The 20,946-nt window shown below is 37.4% G+C and overlaps 1 protein-coding gene across 30 annotated transcripts in view; it reads right to left on the bottom strand.

Annotated features, from left to right (window-relative positions):
* RBFOX1 (RNA binding fox-1 homolog 1) overlaps positions 1–20,946 on the bottom strand; it is a 1,131,477-nt gene that overhangs the window by 43,268 nt on the left and 1,067,263 nt on the right. For all 30 annotated transcript variants that reach the window (XM_033073813.1, XM_033073810.1, XM_033073809.1 and 27 more), the window contains one exon: positions 4,789–4,921. In XM_033073813.1, coding sequence (XP_032929704.1) covers positions 4,789–4,921 — 133 coding nt within the window. The remainder of the gene's footprint in view (positions 1–4,788; positions 4,922–20,946) is intronic.

Raw genomic sequence — 20,946 nt, 5'->3', positions numbered from 1 at the left:
GCTCACCATTACCTGTCCAGCACAACCACAAGAAAGCTGAGGAACAGCAGTTCTATTTTCTGACTGCTGGGAGGGTCACCCTCCCTGTCCTACCTGTCCAGCTCTGGAAATCACCTTTAACCTGAACCCTGATCTAAGGCCTTCAGGAGAAAAAATTTAAAAAGAGAAGCAGCTACAGCCTTATTTAAACCAAAGCAGAAGTAAAGGCACACTTTCCCATACTCTAATAACAGAGTTTTAAGTGTTGTAAACATAGAACTGAAACTATTGTACAAGGCATTTTCAACTTTTTACAATGTTCTCTAATTCCAGTTTCTTGCCTTTCCAATTTCAACAGTTTCTGCCATGGACAAGTTCCATTATCTGCTTTGTGATATTGACTGAGGGCATTGCTGCAGAGAACAAAGCTGGCAGACATGAATCAATATATGCTGACAAAAACCACTTTTTGTTCCAAAAATTGCACGTATACACAGAGTCCAAAAGTAAGAGGAAGTTTACATGAGCCCAAGGAAATGTAGTGGGAAAAACCCATAACAGCCAGAGTAAATGTAGTAGCTCATACTAATCTTCTTAAATTTAGAATTCAGTATAAGGGCTGGAAAATAAAGCTGTATTTTCATTTTTAATCAGTTAGCAAGTAGCACTTGAGAATGTTTATTTTAACAAGAGGAACAGTTTCTGAATAGTCTCTGTTATTTCTCCTCCACACTCCCCAGAAATTTGCAATTCTATTTAAGGTTGGGTTAGAGTTGGTTTTTTTTAAACTGTTCTTTTCAAATAGAAAAAAAACGTATTGCTCTCTGCTGCTTTCCCAGGAAAGACAGCAGAGGAGGAGATACAGACTGAAAGCTAATTCTCTGTTAGCTTCATCAGAACTGAAAGGAGCAGAGAGGAAATGTGAAGACAAAGTCATCACACACTAAACTTGTGAAGAATTTAAAGCAAAGGATGCTGAAACAGAAAGGCTTCTCATTAATTTCACTACTCCTGCTATCTACTACTGCTCTACTACCAGATATACCATGACTCTGGGTTTTCTTGACAACAGATTAAAGGTCCTTTGTTTGCCTCTTCTGCTGCACCATTTTGAGGTTAAGCTCCCCATGCAGTGCAGACTTCCAAACTCTAAATTTCAGCTTTCAGTATTCTCACACAAACTGAGCTTCACTTTCCATTTCAGTGTCAGGGGGGTTTATGATACATACATTAATTATATGTAGTTATAAGTAAGCTGCAGTTCTCATATTTCAAGGCATTAGAGATCATGCCACAGATGCTAAAAGGGAAGTACTTTCCAAGAGCTAATAAACAAGATGCTATCTCAAGGAATTGTGAAATGTCTCACTCAGAAGTGAAGGATCCATTAATTACTGGGGTAGTGCCATGCATCTCAAGAGCAGTAATTCCATTTTTAAGTGACACATTTTAAAGCACATGTGCTGTTCTTTGATTTATAAGAAAATAATGGCCTTAAATATGGTTATATCCAGCAATTTCCCTGACACCTACCACAGCCTGTCTGCTGCTCCCCAGTAAGTGGGGGGCACAGCAGAAGACACCTTTCAGTAGGAACCACCATAACTCATCCTGCCTTATGAGACCTAGAGGTAGATCAAGATCTAAGGTTAATGAAAGAAAAGAAAAGAAGGTAATTGCAATCTTCAGATTTATATTTTGCAACTACACATAGGTTCTTTCTTGAAAGGAAGTATTTTTCAAACTAAACACTGATGGATTTTAATATAAATTTATTATTAAGATGGTATCTGTCATTATAGAAAATGTGTCTTTTTTTTTTTAATGGCTGAAAATACTTAAGCATGAAGCTGTTTGCTTGGCTGTAAGGCTGGGTTCCTTCCTTGAGGGAAAAATAAGAAATTGCTACCAAATTAATTGCCAAGCAGAATTCAAAACTTACTCCATTTTTCTTATCAACAAATGATATTCCAAGTTGTTTGCTTCCTTCTCTAAGCTGATTCATTCTCTGTGATCTCTTTATTATCTCAGTAAATTTCCTTGACTTCTATTCATGTTGTGACCAGAAACTACATTCTCATAATTTATTATGAGAATATTTCCATATTTATTTCCATTGATTAAGGATTTTTTTTTTCTGATGGAAATTCCTTATTGCTTCTTTGATGGATCACAGGATAGAATAAGTGAGCAGAGAACAAAGAATCACACAGAAATTCCACATTACGTGCTGTCTCAGTGAAGACACCAACAAGAGATCCAATATGCCAGGCCAACGCAATTATGGGAAATAAACGTTTATTAGCCCAGCTGTGGAACAGTTCAGTGGAGATATGTATAACTGCATATGCTATATGATAGAAGATATGTACTGACCCACAAAATGGGCAATTCAGAAAGCAGGGCCTACCTGGAAAGCACAGGTGGGTGGGGAAAATTAAATATCTGAACTAAGACCACTATTTAAGACAGGGCTTAGTAAGTGAAAGCTTCTGCAGTGTCAGATTATGTTTTGTGGCAAGGTGAGCCCTGGATTAGCAAGGGTTCATCTCAGACAGCTGGAAGCCATCAGAGCAAGGGGATGATGGGACCTGTGACCAGTGCAGTGCACGGCTCCCTCTGAAGCCAGATTTGGCACAAGCATGAAGGGAACGAGCTCCAGCCAGCCTGTCAAAGCACCCTGCAGAGGAGTGTGGGTGCTGAGCTCACCTCCTGGAAACCAGGTCAGCTGGAGCACTGCCGGACATGACTGCAAAACCTCTGCACTGACTTATTGCAGGAGTTCCCTGTGCTTACACATCTAACCTACCGCTAAAGATGCTGGCAATCAGCAGTGCAATTACATGAGGATATACACGTGCTACACTTGGAAATGGAACTCTTGCTGCTTAAGTTACTAAAATAATTAAAATAATGTGTATACCACACATGTATACACATAGAGCACACACATGCCCTCTTAAATTAAGGTAAATTTAAGTTATTTACTAGTCAGAAAGTATTTACTCATTTTGGAAGTACCAACCAAAAACTATTTTCCAATTCAAAAACTATTACACATCTCTGGTAATTATTTTTGTATATACCTTTATGACTTTGTATGTAACTATGGTGTGATGTTAATGACATCATGAAACTCAGCAGCCCACCTTGTTACCTTGCTACATATTGCATTCTGTGTTCAAATTGAAGAATTTGTTTTTAAACAAGGTAGAGATGGAGAGTCTATTTCCTTTAGATGCAGTATTCATTTGGTAGCTGAGGAATTCTGATTAAAACCTGAATGTATGGCATTCTGAACTTGTTTCCATCTTTGCCATGTACAAATGCCTGGACTGACTAACTGAGAGTATGGCAACAGAAGGATAACTTTTGTGGGACACCATCCTTATGTGTGAATTAACAAAGGTAATTCAGGCAAACTTCAGAAAAGTATCTTCCTCCAGTAGTGGCAATACTGTTTTGCTTAATAAACTACACAAACCCCTCAAATCAACACAATACACTTTTATAAAATAACCTTATTCTGTGGCATCATTTTTATATTAGTTTTTAGAATATCTTATTTCTTTGAGCTTGTAACTGCCCAATGTGATGGAATGGACAAACTGCCTGTATAAACATATCCCATAAAACTCAGCCCAAAGGATAACTGAGAAGATCAGCAAATTTGTCTGGAAAGATGCTCCTTTTGGCTTAAGGGAAGCAAGGTTTACTGAGAAGCTGTGGGAACTGGTGCAGGGCACCCATCACCTGCTGGAATGGAGCAGGGGGACAGGGGTTGTGCTGGCAGCTCCTGCAGAGGGGGACATCCCCAGTGGGAGCCAAGGAGCTGCTGAACAGGATTTCAGTAAGGGCAGGGAGGGAGAGAGAGAGAGGGAGAGAATGAGAGATCTGCTGCTCTCACTGCCCATGCCAACCCTCCCTGACCCCCCTTGCCAGAAAGATCCACCACAGACAGGTAGTGGCAAATCAAGTTTTTATGACAAAATACTACTCTGGCCTAGGATCTGTTAAGTTTTCTGATTTTCCAGATTTCCCAATTTCTTAACACCTGAAAATATTTTGCTAATGCTATTAGGGTTTTTAAGTATTACATGTAGCAGACAAAGCCTTTCTGTGTCAGCCTTTGCAGAGCTACAAGAGAAATTGTTTCTTCCTTCTTTCTCCCAAAAATATACCTAAAACCCAAACAATCTTCTGAAATAAAGAAGATTATAGAGTTTCTAGAAATTAATACTATGAATTCTTCTTCTTGGTTCCTTAGTTTTCTTCTTGGTTTTAGTAAAGGCAGGTCACTGACATTTAAATTTTAAGGTATTATTTAAGCAAATGTCACAAACCACATGGTCCTGAGTGGACCACCCCAGATTTCTATCGTGGTAAAGATGGTAACTAGAAAAACTAAGCAAACTGCAATTAAAAAAAAAAAAGGCATAAAAATCCAAATACAGCACTAAGCCTTCAGGTGCAGAGACAACTTTCAGCAGGCGATTTCAAGAAAAAGAAGTTAACTCGATCCAACCTCCTTAATAACCAGATGTTTGCAATCATCAAAAATATACCTTTAGCCGAAACAATCTCCCTGTTCCGGAGCATTCTGTCTGCGGGAGCATTTACATAACAATATGTGACATCTGAAATGCTCAAGGCCACCAAGCATGGCAGTACAAATTACAGTCATTTTTCAAGGCGCTGTGCGAGGCGCCGGTGCCGGGCGGGCACGACCCGCGTGCGGCAGGGCTGGGAACATGCCCAGGCTCCCGGGATCCATGCTGAGGCACAGGAGAGGGAAGCAGAGCTCCTTACCCGCCGTAGGCTGGGATGGGAGGAGGGGGAGCTGCTGCTCGGAAGGTGTTGTACACCGTGCGACCTCGGCCTCGTAGGTGGGCACCTCTGTACGCGGCAGCGGCGGTCGCGGCAGGGTAGGGAAATCCTGGCACTGCAGAGGGAAAAACACAGCGGTTAGTGTGCAGTGTCCACATTCTGCAGCGAGCAGTGGGGTCGTGATGGTGGAAAAGCTGGCCTGGAGCTGGACGAGGGAGTCGCCAAAGTGTTTCAACTCATCTTTTCACACAAATCTGTGCAAAGAGCAGGCGGCAAACTGGGAATTTGGATGGCAGTGGGGCTCTGAGTTTCTCAGAAGACACTGTTAAACAGTGTTGACTGGTTCAGCCAACACCACTGCTAGGAGACTCCCGAGGTCCAAGTTCAGGCTCAAATTTATAATGTCAGGGATATTTGCATCACATTATTGGATCTGTCTGCTAAAGTCAGCCCTGTTTTGAGCGGGGGTGAGACATTACAGACTTAAGTGACCTCAAGTCATCTAAATTATCCAGTGATTCTGCCAACTGAACAGAGCTTTGCTTTTGTTCAAGAGTTGGATCATTAACCAGCTCCTGTGTGATAATGCAAAGCATTTTCCTCTCTTTTCTTATTTTTTTAGGGTTGTACCATGTAAATAACAATACCTTTCAGTCCTTCAAAGGCAAGAATTGTGTACCTTAGGAATAACTCTGAATCCAGATATTCAGACCAAATAGAAATAACTTAGTCATATAACAAAGAAATTGACTCAGACATTTTTATATTGTCATTGGATCTGTGAACATTAATTACCATTCCATGTGAGACTAAAAAGATTTTAATCAGAAATTGAACAGTAATATAGTATCAGAGGCTTTCCTTCTATAAAACTTCTATCTTCATAATCTTTTAATAAATAATAATAATAAACCTTTTAAAAAGAATAATAAACACCCAAAACAACAAACAAAACTTCCCACTTTGCTTTCTCTGACAGGTTTTAAGCGGTGCTTCATTACTTCATTTCTCCTTTGTACATATATTGTATATCAATGTTAGAACATGTATTTCTTGAACAAATTCATCAGTGAGACAGGTAAAATCAAATTCAGCTCTGTTGGCAGTCAGATATGTGAATTGATTTCAATCCTCATTTAGCATCAAATTTTAAAAGAAGCCTTGAATTTGAAAAAAAGAAAATGAGAAAATTCACAAATTTTAGGCCTGGCTGGCTGAACATTGGAAGGCAAATACTGTAATTATGGTGATTTCTCTATTACTGCCTTACTGCTGTGGCTTTGGGGCATTGCTAGGTCCTGCTCTCTGACAAAAATGTTGCACAGTAATTCTGCCAAGATTTACATGCCTGTGATACAACATAAACCAATCTTATGGCAATGCAAATAAATTAGATCTGTCTTAGAAAGTGCAAATACCATATTTTATAAGGAATATAAAAGGAATGTGTCAAAATCAGAAAGATTAAATTGCAGAACTCGATATTCTGTTGATAACTTTGCAAGCAACTGCATTTAAGAAGTCTTAAAAGAATTGTACTGGAAAACATTTCTTTTAAGGAAAAAGAACATATACATAACCTATGTGAAATCTGGATGCTTTGTAAGTACTTTTGCATATTCAACAAGACTGAGTGTTGACCAGTGTAAATAGAGTAGTGACAGAATTATGACCTGCTGCTGGAACCACATAACTTCTGTCCTTTCCAAGTATACAGCCTTGTATAAAAATTAATACAATATGCAGAGGAAAATGCAAAAGATAGCTTTACATAATGTTCAAAGAACTACAGACCTGAACACTCCCTGCTGTCTTACAGCTTTTCTTTTCTTTCTTCATCCAGCTTTGGCTCATTTCCAGTTACAGGTATTGGACAGGATGGAGAACTGATCTAATCCAGTGCAGTAACCTTTGTGTAAGAGTGATGTTCAGCTGCAGTCTGCCTGCCTTAGAAAAATCCCTTCTTTCCAAATAATAGGCATTCCTGGAAGTAACTTTCTCCAATAAATTGATTGCTAATTTGTGTTTAAAACAAAATTTCAACTACATAAACAGAAACAAACCCAACAAACCAGTGCTCAGAAGAGTATGCTTAAGCAAATGAATTTGAGAGAATAGCCAGGAAAAATTGATATCTGAAATGGTGGACAAGTTAAATGATAAACTGTAGCCTTTAGGGACACTCTTAAACTGTCAAAACTAAGACAAATTTCACTGACTTAATAAAATTACAATTACAAATTACATACACTTGCGTATGTTTTCTAAATATTGATAGAAACCACACTTTCACAAGCAGAAGTCATAGAGAAAATCCAGCTGACTCAAAACCAGCCTAAGCTCCAGCAATGTGAGATATGTAACACCATTGTGGCCTTGCAAGATATGCTCTGGAAAGTCCTGCCCAGAGATCTGTTCCAGTAATTAATTCTTTGTAATGAACATCTACAATTGACAATATTTACAGCAGTTGTTCTTTTAGGGACGTAAGCAATAAATTAAAACCAACTGGAATTGTTGGGAGACACTGAGGAAATGCCTCTGTGAAAGAATGAACTCCCAGTGTGGTTTGTGAACATCTTTTCCTTTGAATTGTACCATTCAACCAGCTTTCACGCAGACATAAGATACATATTTTGCAACAATCAAGTATTTATCCTAAGTTCTTTATTCTTCATGGCAGTCACACCTTGGAAAGAATTACAAGGAGGATCAGCTGACCTCAAAGCTTTGACAGAGAGTGCTTTACACAAAGAAATGTCAGAATGCCCCATCAATGAATGAGTCAAAAATAACATTTTTTAAAATTACGTTTTTATGAGAGAGAAGACTTTCTCTTAACAAAAGAGGAGAAGAAGGAAGAAAACAGAGATAGCAGGGAGAGTCACTTAGTCCATAAGAGTTTACCAAATCCAAAACCTGTAAGGGAGGCTTAGCAGTCATGGAAGATGTTAAGACAAGACAGTGACTTTTTAATCATTTCCAAAGGATCTGCAACACAAAGGATGAGTTTGAGTGAGAAGCCTGAATTAATGTAATTGTTTTGCTATGCTTGCCTTGCACTGCTCTCTTAATAAAGTCACGGAGCATAAAATGTTCAAAATAAAGCAAGACACTAAAAAAGTTAAGATGCAATTAGTGGAAGGCAGAGCACTGATGTGCAGTTCTTCAGGAAGAGGATCAGACATGATGGAAACTAAACATGGGTCTAAGAATGTCATTGCAAGGCCTTACAATCAAGTGAGGTCTAACAGTTGAGTTTATTCATAACAGAATGATAGCCATCCCAAAAACTGATTTGGGTCCATCTGAAAATCAGAGTATCTAAAAACACACTTTCTGTTTTCAGGCAGTAATATTAGAGATTGAGATTAGAGGTAAAGTAATCAACAGGTCTTGTTACCTTGGATTGAGTTCAGAACAAAACCCATAATGCTCCTTCAGCCCAGCTGAGAAATTAGATGAGTAGGAATATGTAATAACCACAGAATTTATTTAGCTACCAACTTTTTAATATCCTCACCCCAAAATAACCAGCAGAAGTGGCAGCATTAGAACACAACTGAAGAATGGACTTCATAAAAAGAATTTTATGAAAAGGGCTGTCCCATCAGGAAGCATTAAATGCTATTAACCAGTCCCCAAAGTAATGAAGATAGTAGCCAGGAGGGGTAGAGGTTTTAATGACTTACAGTTTGTAGGTCAACCTTCCCTAGTGCCTCAGTGCCAGGCTGCTGAAGCTCACTCAGTGAAAATGCTATTATAATGGGGTTGAAAATGTGTTTGACTCTCAGCAGGGAAGCATCTGAGCCCACTTCTAAGCAAAAGTAGCTTAAATTCATCAAAGTAATTTGATGACTGGAATTCTTCTGATCTGTGACTGAGAAAAGGCAGATTTCTCCAAATGCACGTTGACGATAGGAGGTGATAACATGCAGTTATAAAAAGAAAGACTTTTCTAAGGAGACAACATATAACCAAACATCAAGCCATAGAAAACAATTTACATTTTCATCTAATGGCCCTATCCATTCTATAGATATTCATTCAGCTATTCAAATATGAATGAGACTATAACCACAAAACTCAGTTCCTAAGTCACTCGGCAGTTTTAATTTTTCAAGTTAAAAAAATGAGAGTATAAATAATACGCTGTGGAAATCCTTGGCTTTGCTTAATATAATTACCCAAAATCATACAAATCATCTACTACAGCCTAAATGAAATTGTTTTAAGAACATTATGCTAGTAAGATTTCTTCTTTAAATTTGTTTGTTCTGTTTTTATACTTAGGGGGATACAATTTTAATATGTATTATTACAATGAATATTGGCTACCAAGTTTGCTCTCACACTTTGTAAACATGGAATCACTGTTAGGGTATCTCCTTCAGTGAAATTTAGTTTAGCTCTCAAATATGAACTATCACCAGCAAATTGCCACATTTAAGCAAATAAAAAGGCCTTTGGAATTAACGATTCCTGGTAGCATATCAGCAAAATTTAGATAACTAATGATTTTAGAGAAAAAGCAAATATGAGCATAAGGAAGAAAATCTTAATCTTTTAGTTCGCAGATGAAATTTAATCAAATCTTAATTTTTCCCAGAAGATGTAATATAAGCATTTGTTTTACTGATTTTTTTATTAAAAGAACATGACAGGGAGGTGCACTTTGTAGGCACCATATCTCAGCACAGACCTGGGAAAACAAAGACTGAAGGAACAATGAAAAGCTTGAGTTCCCAAACAGAGGAATATAACCTGGCAAAAAAATACTTAAGGGTTATACACTGCGTATTAAAGTTTTAAAGCTTTGGGATAGATGAAAGAGCAGCAGATGCAAAAGACAACAGGGGGCAGATTTTGTATCAAAGCCATAAAAATATACAGCCACTTTAATGGGCAATTATTCTTCACATTTGTGCTGCGGTTTGAATTTGTATGAGGGTGCCATATGCCCCAAGAAAGGTGTGCCATCAAAATGGATGAGCAGATCTACCTCTCATCACTCCTAATCTCTCCTCCTCCGCACAGAGTAGCAGGTCATCTGCCAGCAAGAGTTTGCAAATGTTTTATGGTGAAGAATTTTAATGTTACATCGTGTTTGAATCGGTTTATCGCTAATTTACTGCGGCACAGTTTAACGGCTAGAAAGACAGGGAGACACATTTACATTATTCCCATAGTTCAGGAGGATCCCCGTTGAGGAAACACAATAAATTAAAAACAAAGAGATATAATGGGTAGCATGCTGAGAAAGGCTAAGCAGAATAATCTATAAGATATTATCTGAGATTTCAGGAACAGAATCAGCAGTTTATCCCAATGTGTGCTGTGTTTTCCCTTCACTGTAATAGTAATAAGTATTATTAAGTGGCATTCTTTGAAAGAATTATAAACACTGTGCTAAAGAGGATTTGTGCATTTAAATACACAGACTAAAGCACACTGCAAGCAAAATGTAAGCTCTGTTAATACAGATTTTAACATGAAAAGGCATTTAAATTATATATAAATATATGTACATGCACACACTTCAAATTCAGGGTAAAAAAAAAATCTTTAGAAAGCTCACAGTGTTTGAAATTACAGGCTGAAAATACATCTCTTCACCTGTCAATGTGAGATGATTTTCCCTGGGATCTAGTTGTGAATTAACTGCATTCAAAGGAAATTTCCCATCTACATCAAACAGTCACAACTGGTCACTTCTATTTCTTTCTTTCACAAGCTATTTATTTTTTGAACCATACTTAAAATTATTGACCAATTATTTCCTTAATATTGTAAAAAAATACGTGCCAGTATTATATACTGTTATTTAGGAATGAATAAATCTGTATTTTGGAGAAACCCCTGCTTATAGGGCATTCTCATTTGAAATGCATTAAAAAGGAAAACAAAAATCTCTAATTAATGTACAAGTCTAATCACCATTCTCCACATGGAAGAGTAATTTTTCACTGTTCATTTGTTCAGTGTAATCTCAAAACTGACATAACAGAAAAGCAATGGCCTATAAATCTGCTCTCATTTGTTTCTTTAATATTCATATTCCATTGAACTACAGCTGCTTGTTGCTGCAGTCTATTACAACATGCAAAACTGTCGATAAAAATATTATGAAAGGCAAGATGTGTTTCTTCATGGCTCTGTGTGCCATTTATTTGGGAAAAAAGAACAACAAATGACTCATGGATTGTCCCTTAGTTTGCTGCACGCTGGGCGATTAGTGATTAATTACCTTGCTGCAAATTGACATGGCACAAGGAAATTGACACAGCTCTGATTAATTAACTTTTTTATGCAAGACAGTTACTTACAAAACACTGCACACTGTAATTGAATCCCTTTACACAACACTACTGCATTAAGTTTCCTGTCAAATCCAAATTAGCACCAAATTCCACGTAAATGTGGTGAAACTTTTTATACTGACATACGTGTAAATATTTCTAGAAAGGAGACAGACAAGATAGTGCTTTAAAACACTGTTTTCAAATATTTCAGCCTTGGACATGGGAAGAATCAGATTTTTAGATTATTCCATACCTAACTATAACTGAATGCATATAAAAACCCCGTAACATAAATATTTCAGTAAAAAGCAACCTGCTATTTATTCCTATGTTAAATTATAGGAAGACACTTAACTGTTCGAACAAATCTTTTCATTTGGTTGTTTTACAGTTGCTTTCAGATTTAATCGATCTCTTATTTCAATGACTTCCATATATTGACTTCTTTGTAATTATTTTAAGTCTGGATGGAATTATTCTTTTTGTTTCATCTCTTCTCATGTACCAATAAACAATCCAGTACTGGTTTCTCTGTATATTGCTACCATGATATGCCATTAATTTGTAACCTCCTGAGCCAAACCATGATGCCCAAGCCTGGAAACTGCCTCATCTTCCTGCCTAAGCTTTTTGCACATCAGGGTGATTGGTCACTGGCACAGCAGCCCAGAGGGGTGTAGGATCTCCATCCTTGGAGACATTCACAAGCTGTTTGAATGTGGTCCTGAAGAGCCTGCTCCAGGCTTTGCTGCTGGAGCAGGGGAGGACAATATGATCTCCAGGGCACCTTACAATCTCAGTCACTCACATTTGGCCATTTAGTGATTCTGTGGTTATCCACAGAATTCCCCTTATATGCTATATCCTGTATCCTATATTCCTGTATCTATATCCTGTAGAAATTCCCTAATACCTCACCCTTCTTTAACTGGACTGCACATGCAGCCACCTGACATCACCCTAAGACATCAAGAGGTTTCCAAGAACAAGTAAAAGGAAATGGAGGACGTGAAGGGATACAAATGAATGAGTAAAATGGTTGAGAACTCTTTTTGTAAAGCTATACAATGCACCTTTGATTTTTTTAAAAAAAAGCTATAACTGGTGGTAAAATTACTTATGATGTACTTAAAATCAAAATGAGAGTACTGGATAGCTTAAATTAGTTGAGGTACAAAGAACAGTTGGCTTTTCACAAAGGAAACAACTAAAAAAGGAGGAAAAGCTCAGGAGGCAAAAAAGCACCCAGGCCATAAAGGAAAAGAAGCAGCAGAGATCAGAGAAGACACGTTTGATCTTAAATTAAAGAACAATCTTCAAATATAGATGATCAAAGTGATCAATATCTTGTCTGGTGTTCCCAGTCATTGGACAGCTATAAGTTTCAAGCAAATGGAAGAAATCCCCTGTGTCTAACAAAGCACCATTTCCAAGACAAAGGAAAAAGGCCATGGTTGTGAAAAGCTGGATGAAGAGTAGCACTGCTATAAAGAGATGACAAAATTTAGTAATTTGAATGTTTATGAAAGTCAATTATCTGGTGACAAGAAATACTGTTTAGATGACACAAGGATTCCTAAAGCTCAACAGAATTATTAAACTGTAAAAAGAGCACTGTCAGAATGCATTGGGAACAATTTAGGCAGGAAGTAATAGAGGAAAAAACCCAGCTGTTAACCTAATCCAAACCATAAAGGAAAAACTGTCAGAACAAAGAATTGCACCTGCAAAGCTATATTGATACTAAAAATGTTAATTCCTAAAAAGCACTTACTGTCTGTGAAATTCAGGTTGAATTTTTTTGTACACAAAACAAGAGCCATGATTCAATAACAGCCATCACAAAATAGAGTGACACTAAGGTATGCCTTTATTTGAAACCAAATCTTAAGAGGTCGAGTTGAAAAGCACAAAATTAACAGTTTGCTATCTGACAGACAGGATGATTTGAGAGGTACAGTCAACACTGTGGGTCTGGTACTAGAAATGAGTGACACAGCAGAGAGGTTCCAGGATGCAGAGCCAGGGAAGGTGCACCAAGGGGTCTGGTGCACAACTGCATCACAGAACATGATGGGAGGTAACACTGAATTCAGTTCTCACTATGTAAATGTAATGTGCAGAGTGAATGTAATTACTACATGTAATTCTCACTCTTTAGCTGCATTCTGAGAGGGGTAAGTCCAAACTGTCCTACTGCCCTGAGTCACAGGTTGGTCACCAGTGCTGCCAGTGGCCAAGTGCTGTGTCCCCACCAACAGCTCCCAACTGTCCTTGGACACACACAATTTTTATTACTTGAACTGAAGGACAGAGATATTCTCCACAATTTACTACCCTTCCAGCTATCTCCCACTACCCACATGTAGGGCTGTGTAAAAGTGGAAAAAATGTCAGTGCCACAAATCAGGACCTGTCTCTCTTTCCTAAATTCTTAAGCCTGCTAGTTGAGACACACTGCTCCAGCACTAAACAGATCAGCAGAAGAATGAGGGTAAACAGCAAGGCCCTTAAAAACACATTTGTGGGAGTGAAATGAAAGCCATGTTTACAGATTCTGGACACACACCATGTATTTTAGTGATGACTTATAAGTTACCATTTAAAATACAGATAGACAGGAGATAAAATGTGAGTTACCCTGAAAATAGTAGCAGAAAGACAACATGTACTGATACAGAACATCAAAAATGCTGTAGGAGGAGTTTCAGGCAACACTACCAAAAAAACCCAACCAACCAAACAAAAAAGACACAAAAAAGCCAAACAAAAAACCAAACAAAACCACAAAAAACAAACAATTCCAATGTGATTGACTTTACAGTTAAAAACAGGATGATACTTAAATCCAGAATATCATGCAATGCATATTAATACAGTTTCACTTAATTTTTAAAATTCTGTATTATCTTTATCTTACTTGAAAATCAAAGCAAGGCCCAACACAACGGGATAAACAGAGTTTAAAAACCTTCTAAAGGCATTTCAACATGAGATGACATCAACATTTCTCTACACTTCTATACACTGAGGAGGGAATTATGGAAAGCCATTCTCTTCCAACTTATCATTGGTATCTTCTTTATTTAAGCTTCCACTTAAACTCAGTGTATTTAACATACAAATGGGAAGGGAGATTGGCACGTTTTTTCCTGATTACTATCAGGTGATTATCTTCATAAATAAAGGCAATTAATTCAGGAAGTGCATCAAAAGATAGTTTGACCCCTAAATGTTCAGCAATAAGGTTTTTGTAGCCTAGAAATCCTGTATGAGATTGCTCTTCTCAGATGTGTGGACATTTGCCTCAGTCAGGAACTGCAGGCCTACAATGGTTAATTTGGTTAATTAATGGCCCAATCACAGCTTCCTTTGCAGGGGTGCTCTACCTGTTTCCTATAAAGCCATAAGAAACAGACAAAACCACCAAGGTGTGAATCCAATGCACTGATATATATTATAAGTGATGAAGTGACCTCCCATTCCAATTTAGCTTAAGACAAAACAGACCAATTAAAAATTTAGTTTGCAGAACCTTTCTACATTCCATTCAGAAATAAGTAATTTGCACTGGCAAATCATTTATACCACATGAATACTCATTTTTTAAACTGCTCCTGACCAATATTCTAATTCAAAATGGCAAGCCTGCCAAATGGTTAAATAAAGAAAAACTACAACAATAAAATCAGAACAAATGAATCCTTGATGCCATTGCAATATATGTCCATTTGGATTGAATGAGGCCAGTCATGACTGACACACAAAACCCAGAGAAGGATGCACCAAATGCCAGGAGCATCTGCCCTTCAGCTGCTTGGAGTGGCAGCAAACTGCCATCATTATAGTATAATTTTTAGATAATTGTATGTGTGAAGCAAATTAAACCTGACAAAAATCAAGAGAATCAAGGTTTCCAAACTGAATGCTTCCGCTAATGATTTGGCTCAGAAACACACTTTGAATCAACTTTTGAAAATTTCTATTTTCCCTGTGTAATTTTCTTGGTATTGAAAATATCCCAGAACATAATAGAAATGTCAAAGGTCTTCCTTCAATCCATTAGCAACACCACATGAGAATAAAATCTGGAAAGTCTTCACTGAAACAAGCAACATGAAAATAGTTTCATACAGCATTCTTTTAGGTGGTTTACTAATATTCCTAAGCCAAGTAACCTATTTCTAAAGCAAGGACATACTGCATAGACAGGCTTGACTTAATTTTCATTTCCATAGCACAATGAATCCTCAAATACAGTAAAATGTACTGTTGGACGTGCTCATTATAAATATAAAATGTATATTTAAGATTTTCCCCATTTATTCTATAAGCAAGATCCTGAACGATCGTCCATCTATGAATTAAAACAAAACACCCAGGAAAAAAATATACCTTTTTAAAACTAGGACATATGTCTGCTATATATGCTGTAAGTGCTAATAGTTTTCAATAGAGAACAAAATTCCTACATCACATAATTAATACTTTATGCTTGTGCCATAGATTTTCCTTCTGTCCTAGCACATAATTAATGGAATATTGGGATCATTTTGGGACACTTCTAATGTCTTCTCTGAAGGAATTAAGTGTGTTTCTCTCATTTGCTTTAAAAAAAAAACAACAACAAAAAACAAAACAGCTTTAGCATTAAAAATTCTTGTTCAAAAATATTACAGGACTAAAGGTTTCCAGGGAATTTTCCAAAAGAACTGCCTTCCCACCTTTCAAAAACATCTCATCTTTGCCTTGTTGTTTCCTGGCCGCTCATAAGCTAAAATCCCAGGGCAACATAGTTTATTGTTTTAATATCTGTCTGACGCAAAGCAAAAGTATTCTCTGGTGAGTGCTTATCTGTCATATGTACTTCTGTGAAAGGAGTATCAAGATAAATAAGATGTTCTAGGGCATATCATGGGATTATGAGCTTGGCACTGACTGAATTCTGTTTAAAAATAGTTTAAACAATAATTTTTTTAAAAAAATATCTACTCTGATATTTTGAGGATGTGAGGTTGAGGAGCATTGGGTTTTAAATATTTTAATTATAAGGAGTTTATGCTATTTTGGTATGAATAGAAAATGAACACTCAAGTTCATAAATGGGACAAACAAGATGAGAGGAAATAATATTCATAATTTAAACAGTTAAAACAATAAAATTATATTCTAATGGTACTATGGACTGTGAACTTACTTAGTATTAATTAAACTCAATGTAATGGCATTTTCTATATTGGAATGAATAACCAGTGATCTGGAAATTCATTTAGACCATTAGGTTAATTACAGAAACTGATGGAAGTTTTATCAGACAATTACAATTAAAGAACACGAACAATGTGGGACAGATTTATAAGCATTTGTACCACCTCAATCATTTTTGCTGACTTCCACCACCACTTCTTCCAAAACTGTAATCAATATATCAATTAAAAAATGGGCCATCAACTTCATTTGCCCTTGAGTATGATAAAATAAAACTAATTAATATCGGATTTTGCATTTTCATATTTTTCTTCTTTTAATTCTATCACTTGATTGCAGTATGAAAGATTTATTTAGGAGCTGATAAGCAGGCCTACTGAAGATGAAACAACTCTAACATTTAGGGAATCTAAGCCAAAATGGACTTCAGCTTAAAATGGACTCATTGAAGTCAAGGCAAAGTTCTCTTTTATGAGCATGCTAAACATTTGGGAAATAGAGGTGCTCATCTGCACGTCATTCTGAACAAAGGCATGGAGAAACTTAAAATATTTTACCATACATGTGAGCTACCCATGTAGCTAACAGTGCACTATCCTTTCAATGTGTGCTCAGAAAAATCCACCAATAGCTACACACTCAATAACTCGAGTATCTTAATGCTTACTTGGAGCTAAAATACAAGTTGCAGAGATCAAAGTGCTGATTTGGAGAGTAAAAAATATTTAGCTGCCTTTGAACTTCCCTTTAAATTTTAAATTCCATCTCTCTCCCATTGCCCTCCACGGGCAGGCACAGCTGGACATTCCTGAGGGATGGGATGCACAGACTCCTCACCACTCCCAGCAGTGCTGGGAGCCAGGCCAGAGCACAAGGATTTCTACTGGAATTGCATCTCCTGTTCCACACCCTGCCACCAAGGACAGGGATATTGGGGGACAGAGCCAGGCACACACTGGGAGGACAAGGGGCAACAAACATGACTTGCAGCAAGAGAGGTTTCCAGTGCCAGGACCTTCAGCCATTGGAACAGCTGATCCCTTAAAACTGTGCAATCTCCATCCTTAGAGGTGCTCTGGTGCACCCTGGGCCTTCCAACCTGAATTACTTCACAGTTCTACAGCTTCACATCTTCCTTCTTCCCCATGCTTTGGCTCTCATGAGCTTCTACTTCATTCACATTTTCAGGCACTTCTACATTATGGAAAAAAAGGTGGGAAATAGGCACAAAACAGTTTTTAAAAGTTCTTGCATAAATTCAGATTTGCATTTTTGCCTTTTTGAACCATACATACCCAGCTATGTTACTGTCCTTGGCAGAACAGTGATACAGACATTCAGGAACAGATTTTTTTCTCTTCTTTTGAATCTTCCTTTTGTCCAGCAGGGTCTTAACATTCTCATGGATTCTACTCATATGTGGCTTCAATTTGGAAAAGTTCCAAAACTCTTACACATTTCTTATTTACCAGTAGATACAAATTTCTTCAGGATTTAAAAAATTCCCTGTGGAAGCAACTATTCCAAAGTGAAGGTAAAAAGAGACTGTCATTTATGTGCATCCAAACTGCTTCATTTACTTCCAGTGAGATATCCTGGGCCTCTAGGAGGATTCCAGTGAGTGCTGACTTACTGGGATTTGGTGAACTCCAATCATTCCTGGCTGGATATAAATCCTTTCAATACTTGTCTGCATTCTGCATTATGGCAGTGATGGAGGATTTAACTGAAATCTGTTGTACCAGTTCTGCCCTGAAGATACCAAAATTGAAATCTATTGTATGAGTTCTGCCCTGGAGATGCCAGTGCTGTGGGAATCTACAGCAGCCAAGGTTTCCTGCCTGGCTTCCTGGCTGTGGTGGTCACAGGACCTGTCCCACCCAGGGATGGGAACACATTGGCATGCTGAAACTCTGCTTTTTACATAAAGAATTCTCTGTTCCAACAATAGATGTGCAAATGAAAAACTGATCCAGGTCCCATCTTCTCCTTCAGCACAAGAGAACAGATGAGGCATGAGAGACTATTGCTGCTGATTTGTTCCACTGCTTGCAGAAGAAACAGCTCATTTCTTTCTGTATTATGCGAAGGGCCAGGAGTGATGGAAGGAAGCAGAGCCATGTTTCCATCTCCTGACATATTCAGAGGTGTAACTAATCATTGTGCTGGGAAATGTATAGTGTGATACCTGAAATATATCCTGGAGAAATGAAGTATCAGAAGGGAAAGAGAAGTTCCAAGAATTGCAGTCTGCTTTCTGGAGAGCCAGTGGGTAAAAGTGCTCAGAGTCATCAGAGGCTACCAGTGGCCAGTACAATTACAAACCAAGAAGTTCAGTAAGAAACCAAGCTAGCCAAATTAAGAAAAATACATCTTACACCATATTCCAAGTCCTTCATGCCTTATAACTCAGGAGCAAAAGATGAACAGTCGAGTTAGACAGCACTTTGAAAAATGGGGACTATCCTCTCCCAAATAATCTGAAAACTCCTAAATGCCATTAGCACTCCATGAACTTCAAGTATCTTAGATGGCTTTAGGAAAATCTCAGCAGACTCTTTTCCTTCTGTTAACACAGTTACAAATTGAAAACCTCTTAATTCTTACATTGTAAGCGGTTGTAAAATATCACAGAATTACAATATTAGCAGTAACAGAATAAACGATTAACAAATTATTCAAAAAGGAAGGCTGCAATATTGTTGTCTACATGGAATGATAATAGTACAAGTATTTATCTCCTAGACACTAATGTTGACTTATCAGTCATAATTTCAATATTACAAATGTGCACAAAAATGGAATATAGAAGATCTTTAAACTAATAAAAGAAATGAGACAAAAGTCAACCTTCATTTCTCTTCACTTCTAGTGAAGTTTCCTATAGAAATGAAGCTATTTTACATCTTTATTGAAAGTTTTGTAATAAGGAGAAATAAAAAACCTAATTACAATATTTAGTAATTGCAGTAGTTTTGTGTTATTAGGAGTTGTGACCCTGTAGGGGAAATTGCATTTTGGCAAGAGGAAATTCTATACATAATAAAGGAAAAATCATGACTTGCCCACACATAGATTCAACAAAAGTGTAATAATTTCTACTGCAAGGGCTACCAGCAATGCCTGTTATGAAACTGTGTATTACACATTGCCCAGTGGGAGACAGATAGGCAAAGCTTGTTTATTTATGTATTTGGCATAATTGAAAACAAACAGGTGTTTGTTAGGATATCATTATTCAAGGAGCACCACTGCAAAATAAGATTTTTCAGCAGGACTGACTCAGGAGACATAATGGAAACAGTGAACTCCAGAGCTCAGTTTGCTCACAGTGTCTCTGGGGAATCAATATTAGTGGAAATATCATCTGATGGAAACAGGAATCCCAGTGATAAAATTCCTGGGGTACAACTCAGTGAGACAACAGGAGCAACAGGATAAACTTATGAAAAGCTTTCAAAGAAGAACAATTTTCAGAAAATTATAACAAACGCTGCCCCCTCTTCTCTAAAAGAAGCTCCCTAATAATGAGATGAGTGAAATGTTTGGATCATTTTCTAAGAAAACAATTGTCAGTCAAAAAGGAGGCATGCACTAAAAATGTCCAAAAGGGAGCATTAATTTAAACTGTAACTAGTTCTTATCGCTGTGTTACTACAAGAAGTAAAAAAAAAAACACCCACTGCTAGGGAACGGTGACACATTAGAAAATATTATTGGAGCACCTGGAAGCAAATGCAGAATTTAACTGACAATTTAATTCACAATTTAAAACACTTGATGCATTTGGTTAGTGCACTATGCATTTGTAGACTTTAAAGAGGATCCCATATGAATCCTGGAAAAGCAGCAGCTCTAGGGATGCCACTGATAACGTCTGACATAAGAGAATTACATGACCGTAGAGATGATCACTGTGGAACACTTTTGTCCTAGTTCCTGATTTTAATTTTAAAAATAATTATTTTAGTAGTTTAGATAAGCTCTAAAAGAGTAGAAGTGCATTCTGGATTGAATACAATCTTCATAAATAGCATATCTGATAATGCTGTTAAATCAGACCATGTATTTTCTTTACAGAAGACTACAATGAACACAGAGCTGTTACTGCTCCTGCATTCAGCTCCTGGTTTCTCATCCCACTGGAGGCCAGAATGAGCGTCAGTGGTACCACCAGTCCAATTCAAAACAATCTCAGAGGAGATTTCTGCTCAGAATTTCAGAGGACACATCTCTACTCCAAAGTTTTGTATGTAAAAATGGCTGATGGCAGCATGTAAAATTGTCTCTGCTCTTTTTATGGCTCAAAATACCCCCTTTCATATGGGCTGTTCCTTTGGTAAAGAAGACTTCATATCTAATTGCTTCCTGACCCAATCAAATGATGGCACGGTAACAGACCTTTTGTGTATTAAATCACAGTTGTGAGCAGGACAGAAGAAACACAAACACCTTCTACATGAAATGCAGAGCACACAGCAGTACTGGATTCCAAAAACTGCCACTGTTACTGTAGAACTTTTGACCATTTCTGTACAACATCGCAATATAGGCAATTTTTTTCTTTTTTTTTTAAATAAAATATACTTTGAGAATAAAGATGCAACTGAAAACACTGAATTATCTGTTG

Source organism: Catharus ustulatus, chromosome 16 (genome assembly GCF_009819885.2).
Source record: "Catharus ustulatus isolate bCatUst1 chromosome 16, bCatUst1.pri.v2, whole genome shotgun sequence".
Classification (NCBI taxonomy): domain Eukaryota; kingdom Metazoa; phylum Chordata; class Aves; order Passeriformes; family Turdidae; genus Catharus; species Catharus ustulatus.
Note: the sequence above shows the minus strand (reverse complement) of the source record. Positions and strands in the feature narration are given on the sequence as shown.